General features: G+C 44.6%; 1 protein-coding gene across 4 annotated transcripts in view; it reads right to left on the bottom strand.

Moving 5' to 3' along the window:
* Positions 1–13,241, bottom strand: part of HFM1 (helicase for meiosis 1) — a 170,998-nt gene that overhangs the window by 32,180 nt on the left and 125,577 nt on the right. For all 4 annotated transcript variants that reach the window (XM_089780526.1, XM_075936496.2, XM_075936502.2 and 1 more), the window contains 4 exons: positions 13,106–13,201; positions 12,563–12,681; positions 11,238–11,323; positions 10,978–11,087 (listed from right to left, as the gene is read on the bottom strand). In XM_089780526.1, the coding sequence (XP_089636652.1) occupies positions 10,978–11,087; positions 11,238–11,323; positions 12,563–12,681; positions 13,106–13,201 (411 nt within the window). The remainder of the gene's footprint in view (positions 1–10,977; positions 11,088–11,237; positions 11,324–12,562; positions 12,682–13,105; positions 13,202–13,241) is intronic.

A 13,241-nucleotide genomic window follows, 5' to 3' on the forward strand; every position in this document is an offset into this window, starting at 1 on the left:
TGATGTGAAGTCCTGGTGAGCTCCCACAAGCTCTATGACCTGGGTCAGAAGCAGGGTAGACTTGGCCACAGGGAGGAGGCCCAGGTCCACAAAAGGGGCCAGAATCATGGCAATGTTGGACTGAGGATGGGCCCTGCACCAGCCAGTCATCCAGGTATGGAAACACTCATACCCCGCATTTCCACATGGCAACTACGGCCATACACTTCGTGAAGACCTGAGGAGTCACACAGAGGCCAAAAGGAAGGGCCATAAACTGGAAGTAGTCCTGACCTATAGTGAAATGCAGGAACCTCCTGTGGTGAGCGGCAATGGAAAAACGAAAATAAGTGTCCTTTAAATGGAGGGCAGTGTACCAGTTTCTGAGACTGAGGGAGGGAATGATCAATGCCAGTGTTACCATCTTGAATTTGGGCTTGGTGATGAAGGTGTTCAGGTCTCTGAGGTCGAGGATGGGTTGGAACCTCCACCTTCACCTTTGGGACCAGGAAATACAGGGAGTAGAAACCCCTGCCCATAAACTCTGAGGGACCACCTTGGCCACACCGGGCTTAGAAGTTGTTGCACCACCTCCTATAGGAGATGCTCATCTGGGGGGTCCCTGAAGAGGGCCAGGGAAGTGTGGGGGTGAGCAAGAGGAAAGAAATAGCATAGCCCCTCCCTACTGTCCCACCAGTCTGAGGTGATGGAAGCCCATGTGTAGTAGAAAAGGAACAGGTGGTCCAGGAATGGGAGTGGCAAAACTGGTAATCTGTCCCCAGGCGCATCCTCAAAAGCCTTGACAAGGGCCCTGGGTTTTGTTGACCTTGGTCGGACGAGGGGCAGGAGTGGCATCTGTTGTTCCTGCCATTCCTGCTCCTGCACCAACAGAATTCCGGGTGTGTGCCTAGCAGGGAAGGCCAGGGGGCATTTCTGCCAGAAAGGAATCGCTACTGGAGGGCAAAGGTATAGATTCCCAGGGATTTAAGAGTGGCCTGTGTGTCCTTCAGACCATGCAGACGAGGGCCATGAGACTCTCCTTAGGGTGCATTATCGGCATGTGTTTCTTCTGTGGCACCAGGGATTGAGAGCAGTGCTTCCACAGGGTCTAAGGTTAGTGCTGGATGGAGAGCGGCCTACATAAGCAGGATTTTAAGGCGAGACTCACGCTCCCACTTGGTTCGTGGCTTGAATTCTCTGCAAATCTTGCAGAACTCTGAAAGATGGGACTCCTCAAGGCACTTTAGGCAGGCTTCATGGGGATCCTCACAGGGCATTGGCTTTGAGAACCTGATGCAGGGCTTGAAGTCTTGGTGCCTGGGCATGCCCCACCGCATGCACCGGGGGCACAAAGTGAATCCCCATGCCAGAACAAACTACTTAACACTAAGAACTATTTACAGAAGACAATGAATGATTAACAGCAACTCTAAACTAAACTAAGACAACAACTAGGTGAGAACTGCTAAGGAACACTTGCAGAGCAAGAGCAGAGCACGTTCAAATGACTGTCAGGGCAGTAAGGAACGAAGGGGATGAAGTGCCAGCAGGGGTATATATTAGCTGATATAGCAGCACCACTCCAGGAGAGTCCCCTACTGGCCCAAAAGGTACTGCTAAGGGAAAAACTTCCAACAACACATGCACACCTATATGGAATGGACATGAGCAATTACTCGAAGAAGAATGATAAATTCACATTTAAAGCCACCTTCTTCTGTCCAAAATAATGGGAAGGGAAAGAAGAGATGTACCATCTTTCCTAGTGCCAAAAACTCTCACGTGGTTACCGTGAGCCCAAGTCATCTCCCTCAGCTTCTCGGGTGTCAAGATCCCAGATCCCCCACCAAGCTGTTAATATGTTCAACTTTTTTCAGACAGGTTCTATGATTTTCAATACATTTTCTGCAGCAGAATGAAAACTGAAAATTGGACAAACTATAATAAACTAAGTTTAATATCCAATATAGATAACAAAGAACACTATATTGGTTGTATTATTTTAATATCTAATTTATTAAATACTATTTTAATTTACTAAATAAAATTATTAATAAGACATGAACCTGTCATAGGTTTTTCAGTCTGCCATATCAGGGTACTGAAGAAACCTAGGAGTTTTGCTGCAGAATTTAAGGTTTAGATGTTGCAGAATACATGGAGTGTTCATAAAGTGTTTAGAACTAGGGCTCCCTTCCTATATATCTCAGGATGTCTAGGACCAAAGTCAGTACTATTTGGACCTTAGCAGATTAATGTGCAAATATGAACATTCAAAGTAGCAATGGATAGGGATATGAAGGCAAAATCTGGGGCTTTTTGTATGTTTTCTAGTATTTTAGTTTTAGATGTAATTAATTATCATGTTCCAAACATCTTCAATTTCAAAAATATTTCATTACAGAATATGTCACTTACATGTGAAATTGGACAACATGTAAAATATCACTAACAATGAAATATATTACAGGTACCAGAGGCCTAATTATCATTAGCAATTGCAGAGACCGTTATATCAAGAGAGACTGTGAATTCCAATTGCCAAGACAGCTGCACTAACATATTTTTTGAGAGTACCATGCAGGGTGGAATGGTTTTCATTTTCTTTTGCTGCTTGACTAAAAAAAAAAAAATGAGCATGAGCAGATATGGAGGCAGTACACTTCTGGAGAGACAAATTTATATTAGCAGTATTTTCTACTTATTTTGCCAACTGTACACTGTAAATTGGTGTGTGCTGGAAATGGAAAGCACTTTGGCTATTTTCATTAACATACACTGAATGTTATTTGGTAGGATTGGAACCTTCATCAACAGTGAGGGGAAGTAGTACTAAAGTGTCATCGATTACTGAGATACACTCACATTTATGGATAAACTAGAACCTTGCAAGGTATTAAAATAAAACTTCAGTTTTTCATGCAGATAGTGAGAGAGATTTTACTAAACATTAATTTAGCTGTTTAAAAGCGTTAGCCACCAAACAATACAAACCATAAATTCTCACTTTTCACTCAGATGCACGACTGATGATGAGGGGAAAGTTCTGCTTTAAGCACAAGAGTATAAACCACATGAGATATTACTTGGTATCAGTAGGAATAAGCACAGTCATAAACATTATCTGCAGTAAGAAGTATTTACAGAATTGGGCCATAAGGTATTAGAACTAATCACTATAGTTTTCCCTTAAGGGACATTTATTGCCTGAGATCTGCACTTACAACTTTTATTGATTTCAGATGGAAAGCCAATGTCAAAGCAAGTTCGTTCCCTTGATAGAGCATATTGTATTGCCCTACATATGCAGTTCCCTGCAGTACTATGTTGGTTGCTGTAGTGATTCCAACAGGTTTAATTTTGCAAGAAAGAAGAGTTACTCACCTTGTGCAGTAACGATGGTTCTTCGAAGTGTGTCCCCCCGTGGGTGCTCCACTGTGGGTGTCGGGCCCGTCCCGGCGCCGCAGTTCGGAGATGTTCCAGCTGTCGTTCGCTGGACTGCGCACACGCGACGGCCATCTTGAGGCTTTCGCACAGTTTCTGCTCATGTGGTCCGGCTCCGCCAATTCCTCCCAACTGTCGAGGTCTGCAAGATATAAGCAAGAGACTCCGAAGAGGGGAGGAAGGTGGGTCGTGGAGCACCCACGGGGACACACACCTCGAAGAACCATCGTTACTGCACAAGGTGAGTAACTTCTTCTTCTTCTGGTAGCGTCCCCACAGGTGCTCCACTGTGAGTGACTCCACAGCAATAGCCGACATAAGGAGGAAGGTTGGAGTCAGTGTGGTGCCACCGAGGAAAGGACGGCATTGGCTACTGCTGTGTCAGAGATGATGATTCTGGAAAGAGCAAACGTAAGTTCGGAGGACCAAGTTGCCGCCTGGCAAATGTCCTTCATCAGAACTCCTTTAAGGAAAGCTATTGATGATGCTTCAGCCCTGGTGGAATGGGCTCTGACCCTATGGGGCAGGGCGATCTTTCTCATTTGGTAGCATTCGGTGATGCATAAGACGATTAGCTTAGATAGTTGCTGAGATGACAACGGGTGACCTTTGGTGCAGGCGTCCAGAGAGATGAACAGATGATCTGTTTTCCGTATTCTTCACGTCCTTTCAATATAAAAAGCCAGTGCTCTATGAACGTCGAGGGAATGGAGAACAGCATGGCGAGAAGAAGCGAGCGGTCTTGGATAGAAAACGGGTAGAACGATAGGTTCATTTATATGGAAACTGGAATTGACTTTGGATGGTTGAGGTCAAAGGATGACTGCCCGTGGTATAAAGACTGTATAAGGAGATGATGCCGACAAGGCTGTGAGTTCCCTACCCTGCTCACAGATGTGATTACCAGCAGGAACACAACCTTCATGGTAAAAAAGTTAGTCAGATGTGGACAACGGTTCGAAGGGTGGCCGCATGAGTGTGTCTAGAACCAATTCGAGGTTCCAAGGATCTGGAGGTTGTTTGTGGTCAGAGAACAGGTTAACTATGCCTTTGAGGAATCTTTTTGTCAGTGGATATGAGAAAATTGTGTATCCCTCAACCGTTTGTCTAGTGGCTGAAATGGCCGCTAAATGGACCTTCAGCGATGGTAGGGAAAGCGCACTGTGTTTGAGGTGCAAAGCATACTCTAGAATGGAATATAGAGGTATAGTATGAGGGTCCATATCCTTGTGTGCACACCACTCTGTAAACCATTTCCTTTTATGCCGGTAAGTATTTTGGGTCGAAGTTTTCCTGCTATGCTCATAATATTTCTTATTGTTAGGTGCCAGAAACCAAGAGGATAGGACAAGGTGATCCAGTTGTGAATGAAGTAGTTTACCCTGGCCTTGTGTGAGAAGATCGGGTTGACTGGGAAGGCGATATGGAGGATGAAACGAAATATGGAGAAGGTAAGAGAACTACGTCTGGCACGGCCAATATGGTACCACCAGAATTAGTGTTGATCCGTCTATTAGTGCTTTCTCTAGGACCCTATGTATTAGGGGAATTGTTGGGAACGCATATAGCAGCTGTCGGCTCCAGTTGAGGAGGAATGCATGGCCCCTCGATGCTTGACTTCTTCCCTCTCTGGAACAGTAGTGGTTGCACTTTGTGTTGTACTGTGTTGCTGAGAGGTCTACAGTTGGGTGACACCAACATTGAAATATGTCATGCACAACCTCGGGGTGTAGTTCCCATTCGTGCTGCTCTGCAAAATGTTAGCTGAGTGTGTCTGCCGTGGTGTTGACGTCTCCTGGGAGGTATGCTGCAGTAATTGAGATGTTGTGTCAAATACACCAATTCCAAAGGTGTATAGCCTCTCTGCAAAGGGTACAGGAGTGAGCTCCTCCTTGTTTGTTTATGTAATAGACTGTTGTCATATTATCTGTAAGAACTTGAACTCTCTGGCCTTGTAACCATGGGAGAAAGTGGTTGCAAGCATTGTATACCGTGCGCAACTCCAGAATATTTATATGGCAGAGTGCTTCCTGTGGCGACCAACGGCTTTGTTCTTGTTTGCCGTGCATGTGGGCTCCCCATCCAAGGAGGGAGACATCTGTAGTAACCTGGATGGTAGGCTGGGGTGTGTGGAATGGAACCCCCGCTAACATATTGTGGGGAATAGTCCACCATTTCAGGGATTGACTGATCACGTTTGGTACAGAAATCGCCCTGTGCACATCGCAGCTGCGAAGTGTGTATACAGTTGATATCTGCTGTTGCAGGCATCTAAAGTGTAAGCATGCATGCTCGACAACATAAGTAGTGTCTGCCATATGGCTCATCAGTTGTAGGCAAGTGAGGACCAAAACTGTGGGACTGGTAGTGAGGACATGCACAAGATCTTGGATTGTGCTGAGTCTGGTGTCGGGAAGGTAGGAACAAGCTGTCTCAGAATCAAGGCGAGCACCGATAAATTCTATAGTCCGTTGAGGGATGAGGGATGATTTCTGGATGTTGGTTATGAGGCCTAAGCTGTCAAAAAGGAGTCTTGTTGTGGAGACTGCGATGGGGGCATTGTCGAAGGATCGAGCTCTGAGGAGGAAGTCGGCGAGGTAAAGGAAAATTATGATTCCTAGGTGGCGGAGGAAGTCCGCCACCATGGCAAGTGTCTTGGAGAAGACACTTGATGCGGATGAAAGGCCGAACGGGAGAATGCTGGTATGATGGTGGTGAGAGTAACCATCTTGACCTGCTTCCTGCGCACGTATTGGTTGAGACCACAGAGGTCCAGTATAGGCCTCCAACCACTGGATTTTTTCTGTGTTAGAAAATAACGAGAGTAATACCCTCTTCCGTGGAATCACATAGGCACCTTCTCTATTATATATAGGCACCTCTTGTTTGAGGAGAAGTTCGTGAGATGGGTCCCTGAAAAGGGACGGGGAGGAGGGAGGGTTAGTAGGAGGACGGGATGTGAAAGGGATTACGTAGCCCGTAGTGATGAGCTGCATGTCCGATATTATTGCAGCCCAGCAATGTTGAAAGGGTCGCAGGCGATGGTGAAAGAGAGTAGCATGAACGTTTGAAGCAGCAAGAATAGGAACGGTTTGCAAACCCTCTAGCAGCATGTCAAACCTGCTGTTTAGATTGTGGCTGAGTTATAGGTCTGGGAGCTTGTGGACGACGCCTTTGAGGATGTTGCTTAGGGCGTTGCTGCTCATACTGCCGTGGCTCTGCATAGGCAGGCGGTCTCTGATTCTGGTAGGGTGTATACTTTCTGCGGCGATATGGTGATACATGCCCAAGGTTCTCAAGGTGGTACGTGAGTCCTTGCCAGAATGGAGAAGTTGGTCTGTTTTCTCCGCAAACAAGCCTTGTGTGTCAAAAGGCAAGTCCTCAACCTTAGCTTGAAGTTCCCTGAGGACCGTCGCCATATGGAGCCACGAAGCCCTGCGCATAACGATGAAAGTCGCCGTTGTTCTGGCTGCTGCGTCCTCAGTATCAAAAGCTATGATCAGTGCCGAGTGGGAGGCCGTGTAACCCTCCTGGATGATGGCCTTAAGTAGGTGGTGTTTTGTGTCTGGAAGGTGTTCCAATAGTTAAGCCAACTTCACATAATTATTGAAGTTGTGATTAGCCAGCAATGTGGAGTAGCTGGCCATTCGGAGGATAGAAGTGGCTGAAGAATAGACTTTCCGCCCGAGCAGGTCGAGGCATTTATTATCTTTGTCCCCAGTCGTTGTCTTGTGCTGGGGGGGCTTTTGCGCATTGTTGCTCTGCGTCCATGACCAACGAGTTTGGTTGGGGATGAGTGAACAGATATTCCATCCTCGTGGCCGGGACGTAATATTTCTTGTCGGCCTTTTTATTTGTTGGTGGGGCAGTGGCCACCGTCTGCGTAGGCTACCTCGAATATAGCCTTGTCCAAAGGCAGTGCAACTTTGGAGGCATGGGAAGATGGGTGTAAATTATGCAGCAGATGGTGTTGCTTCTGTTGGACTTACATAAGTTTAACGTTCTGTGTGTCCGCTACCCGGCGAAAAAGGCCCTGGAACTCTTTGAGGTCATCAGAAGGTGAGGTGTCTCCGGTGAGGATGGCGTCATCCAGAGAAAAGGAGGCTACATCTGTTGGGGATTGTTGTGGTGCCTCCACTTCCAAGACATGTGGTGGTTAAGCGACAGGCTGTTGTGCAGGAGTTAGGTTGCCCGATGGAGTAAGCGGTCTAGCTTTTGCAGGAGTAGAGGATCTACTCCTGCCGTGAGTGAGCCGTGATGGAGCTGGTGATGGTGACAAACGGATCGACCGAGAATAACGGTGTCAGTGGTCGTGGTGTGAATGTCAGCGGTCATCATATCGAGGGTGGTATGAGCATGAATAGACATCCCTGTATCTGGAATCCCGAGAAAAGGACGGGGATCAAGGAACTGGCACATGAAATTGCAAGTCCATTAGCAAAAACTTTTAATGAATCTCTAAACTCAGGGGTTGTATCATTTGACTGGAGAATTGCTAATATAGTTCCTATTTTTAAAAAAGGGAAAAAAAGTGACCCGGGTAACTACAGGCCTGTTAGTTTGACATCTGTAGTATGCAAGGTCTTGGAAAAATTTTTGAAGGAGAAAGTAGTTAGGGACATTGAGGTTAATGGCAATTGGGACAATTTACAACATGGTTTTACAAAAGGTAGATCGTGCCAAACCAGCCTAATTTCATTCTTTGAGAAAGTAACAGATTTTTTTAGATAAAGGAAATGCAGTGGATCTAATCTCGATTTTAGTAAGGCATTTGATACAGTACCACATGGGGAATTATTGGTTAAATTGGAAAAGATGGGGATCAATATGAAAATTGAGAGGTGGATAAGGAACTGGTTAAAGGGGAGACTACAGCGAGTCATACTGAAAGGTGACCTGTCAGGTTGGAGAGAGATTACTAGCGGAGTTCTTCAGGGATCTGTTCTGAGACCATTGTTATTTAATATTTTTATTATTGACCTCAGCACTAAAAGTGGGAGTGTGCTAATAAAGTTTGCGGATGACACAAAGTTGGGAGGTATTGCCAATTCAGAAAAGGATCGGGATATCATACAGGAAGATCTGGATGATCTTGTAAATTGGAATACTAGTAAAAGGATGAAATTTAATAGTGAGAAGTGTAAGGTTTAAGGATTAATTTAGGGATTAATAACAAGAATTTTAGTTATAAGCTGGGGACACATCAGTTGGAAGTAACGGAAGAGGAGAAGAACCTTGAAGTCCTGGTTGATCACAGGATGACTATGAGCCGCCAATGTGATATGGCCGCGAAAAAGCTAATACGGTTTTGGGATGTATTAGGCGAGGTATTTACAGTAGACATAAGGAGGTGTTAGTGCTGTTATAAAGGCATTGGTAAGACCTCATTTGGAATACTGTGTGCTGTTCTGGTCTCCCATGTTTAAGAAGGATGAATTCAAACTGGAACAGGTACAAAGAAGGGCCACTAGGATGATTCGAGGAATGGAAAACCTGCCTTATGAATGGAGACTCAAGGAACTTGGCTTGTTTACCATAACCAAAAGAAAGCTATGGGGAGATATGATTGCTCTCTTTAAATATATTAGAGGGATAAATGCCAGGCAGGGAGAGGAATTATTTAAGCTCAATACCAATGTGGACACAAAACAAATGGATATAAGCTGGCTATTAGGAAGTTTAGACTTGAAATTAGGCGAAGGTTTCTAACCATCAGAGGAGTGAAGTTCTGGAACAGCCTTCCAAGGGAAGTAATGGGGGCAAAAGACCTATCTGGCTTCAAGATTAAGCTAGATGGGTTTATGAAGGGGATGGTTTGATGAGATAACATGATCTTGGCAATTAATTGACCTTTCACTATCAGTGGTAAATAGGCCAATGGTGGGAAGATAGGAGTTACTATAGAGAACTTTTTTCTGGGTGTCTGGTTGGTGAGTCTTGCCCACATGCTCAGAGTTCAGCTGATTGCCATATTTGGGGTCGGGAAGGAATTTTCTTCCAGGGCAGAGGGCCTCGAGGTTTTTCGCCTTCCTCTGTAGCATGGGGCATGGATCACTTGCAGGAGGATTCTCTGCATCTTGGGGTCTTTAAACCAGCATTTGAGGACTTCAATATATGAGATATAGATGAGTAGTGGGTGGGTGAGAGTCTGTGGCCTGCATTGGGCAGGGGGTCAGACTAGATGATCATAATGGTCCCTTCTGACCTTAAAGTCTATGAGTCCTAGACCTGCAATAAGAGTAGCAGGGGGATGGTGATCGGTAGTGCTTGTGATGATATCTAGGTGAGGGGGAGACACAGTGTCTCGATCGACGATAATGTCGAGATGGAGACGGCGGTTCTGGGGAAAAGGTCCTGGACTTAGTGGTCGTGGCCCGCTCATAGAGGAGGGAGAAGCCTGTAGCAGAGGTGTTGCGGGAGATGCACTTGGAGTAGAGATCCTCCGCGAATATGACGAGGTTGGCGAGTGCCTCAGTGGTGCCGGGGATCCTGGTGCCGCGTGTGGAAGATGTGGTTGTGTCATTTGTGCTGATACAGATGCACTGTCTGACAGTGAGGTCGGTGCATGGGTAGATCTCTAGTGCCACGCCGAGGATTCCTCCGGTGCTGGCATTGGTGCTGAGCTAGGCACCATGCGCACTGCTGAGGTCAGTGCCCTTGGAAGGACTGGTGCTGGAGGTGCTGAGGTTGGCAGAGGCAGCTTCAGTGCCGGGTCAGCTTAGGTGCCGAGGGCAGCTTCGGTCCCGAGGTCAACTTCGGCACCCCATGCACCATTGAGTTCAGTGCCGATATGCTTCACACCGGCTTGTCTCTTGCAGCTTTCAAGCTGCCGCTTTATGAGACGCGCCCGGATTGTCCCGTGGGCTCGCTCGCATAGATGGAAGTGAGCGCGACGGGGAGCGACTCCTTCGAGAGGTAGTCACAATGGGAGAAGATGGAGGTGATGTAGCTGGCTGTTCTTCAGTTTGTGGCCAGAGCACCTTATCAAATAGAAGCATTTTGAGGTGCATTTCGCGGTCGTGCCGCACTCTTGCTGTCAGCCTTGAACAGTGCTGACATTTCTGGGGAATATGGGCCTCCCCAAGGCACTTAATGCAAAAGGAGTGCCCGTCTGACGTGGGCATAGAGTCCCGACATGTCAGACACTTCTTGAAGCCCGGTGAACTGGGCATAGTTGGAGACGAAAATAACGTTAAAGGGTTTTTTTTAAATTAACAGTTACAACAACTAATTAACTAAGAACTAACTAACTATATACAACTGTCCTCTCTCTGAATCCTGACAGGATGGTCACGAGAGGGAGCTAGAACTCTGTCTGCACCCGAAGACGGTCAGAAGGAACTGGCGGAGCTGGACCGCGCGAGCAGAAACAGTGCGAAAAGTTGCAAGATGGCCGCTGCGCATGCGCAGTCCGGCGAACAACAGCTGAAACATCTCCAAACTGTGGCGACGGGACAGGCCCGACACCCACAGGGACACTACCCGAAGAAGAACATTTAATTCAAAACAATGAAAACAGTCATAGAAAAATCTCATATATTAGTAATAACTTACTATTCTTTTCATAACTCTCTGATTGCAGTTGGCTTGGAGGTCTACCAAGGATATTAACATTATTCCAATGTTCCAATGAATTTGAGTCAGAGGACTGCGCATAGTTAGACCTTCATACAAATCAGTAAAACAGGGTATCAATAAAGTTGCAAATTAAATATAATGTGATTCATAAAACAATCTTCAATGCTTATACTAATGAGATAATTTAATCTGAGCAGGTTATAAATTCTATTATACTTATACCAATAGTATAGTACCTCGGCAATGTTGGCAGCAAAGATTTGGGTGTAAAAACAAATTGTTTCAGATCCACATTTTGACTTTTATTTAACTGCATCTGCATCTAAAAAAGATCATTACAGATTTTAGTTTATTTTAATAGTTTGGATCATACCACTTGCACTTTGTGAGAAATAAGGAAACCACTGAAGGAATAAAGTTATTATAGTATTTTATAGCATTAAAACATGACATTACTCAATTTAGCCAGTAAGAGCTTGGAATAATGCACATTTCTCAGCAAGTCCAGACTGGTGGTTATCTGATCTGTTAACTACATTTCTTTCTGTTATCTATGGGGCCAAATCATCCTCTACTGCATAAAATCCTAGAGGGAGGGGGAACATTGCAAAATTCAAATGCCATATTCTCCCTGTAGGGAAGAGGTGTATGCAGGCCCAACCAGGAACCGAAGTGCTCTCAGTCTTGAAACATTGTGTAGGCAGAGAGTCTAAAATTAATGCATTCTTAAAACTTGCACTGGCAGTATAATTATTTCAGGATTCCAACATTATTGTACTTATAATTTCAGATAGTACTTCCCTGGGTGGCTACAGTGTGGAGGCTTTCAGCTATGCTGTCTACTCAACACATCATATTTTCTTAAACATTTGGGCTACGTCTACATTGGCCCCTTTTCCAGAGGGGGCATGGTAATTTTTGAAATCGCAATAGGGAAATGCGCGGGGGATTTAAATATCCCCCGCGGCATTTAAATAAAAATGTCCGCCGCTTTTTTCCGGCTTTTAGAAAAGCCGGAAAAGAGCGTCTACACTGGCCCCGATCCTCTGGAAAAAAAGCCCTTTTCCGGAGGATCTTATTCCTTCTTTGAAGTAGGAATAAGATCCTCCGGAAAAGGGCTTTTTTTCCGGAGGATCGGGGCCAGTGTAGACGCTCTTTTCCGGCTTTTCTAAAAGCCGGAAAAAAGCGGCGGACATTTTTATTTAAATGCCGCGGGGGATATTTAAATCCCCCGCGCATTTCCCTATTGCGATTTCAAAAATTACCATGCCCCTTCCGGAAAAGGGGCCAATGTAGACGAGCCCATAGAGTCCAAATCAGGCTGTGTTCAGGGTGTCCACAGGCTCATGGGAAGCACAACACTTAGCAGCTACACGCTTCCAAGATTTCTGGTCCTTTCCTATCTTTTTTGTATTCCTTTGCTCACTTCCATACTTCACAGAAAATGCACATATTAGTCTCTGTGTATCTATATGTGATTGATATAATGCCGTGAACTTACAAATACATATATATTCAATAAATAATTATATTTTTTTCAGGAATGTGTGTTAAAACTAACCTTTAATCTTTTTACTGGGGGAACTGATGAAGTTGAGTTTCTGTTCCTTAAATCAGTTAGGTATGAAGAAAACTTTGAATCTCTCTTCAACTCAGATTTCTGTGAAACTCCAATTTTGCCTAAGATAAGGAATTGAAGATTCTTCAGATTAAATTTTAAGAGTAAAATACTGGACTATGTGAGTCAATGGGAATGTCAATGGAGCCAAGATTTTACATTAGGTATTTTACAAAAGACAATTTTTGATGCATTTGTTTTCATAAAAAATACGAACAATTTGATATTGCTATTAAATTATGTAAAAATTACTCGTATTCACTATAGAGTAATTATACTGAATTTATTTATTAATAATTTTTACTTTTTTAGATTGCATCATATTGACATGTTACGCATGATTCTCTTGCTCTGTGAGTCTGTACTCTTTTTACACCAATGTAACCATTAAATCAACAAAATTAATCGTAATTTACATTTGAGTAAATGAGGATATTATGTTCTTTGAATTAGATATTAGACATAATGAGATTTCCTGAAACTCACAGCAGTCATGTCCACATACATCTTTATTTTTACAGTGATGGCTGCATTCTCTGTTCCCAAGTTTCATGTAAGTGATCCCTCGATTACAGGTACCTCCTGAATAATAGAAGAAGAAGAAATCTGGAGGTTTTTTTAT

Source organism: Pelodiscus sinensis, chromosome 9 (assembly GCF_052426305.1).
Source record: "Pelodiscus sinensis isolate ZL-2025 chromosome 9, ASM5242630v1, whole genome shotgun sequence".
Taxonomy (NCBI): domain Eukaryota; kingdom Metazoa; phylum Chordata; order Testudines; family Trionychidae; genus Pelodiscus; species Pelodiscus sinensis.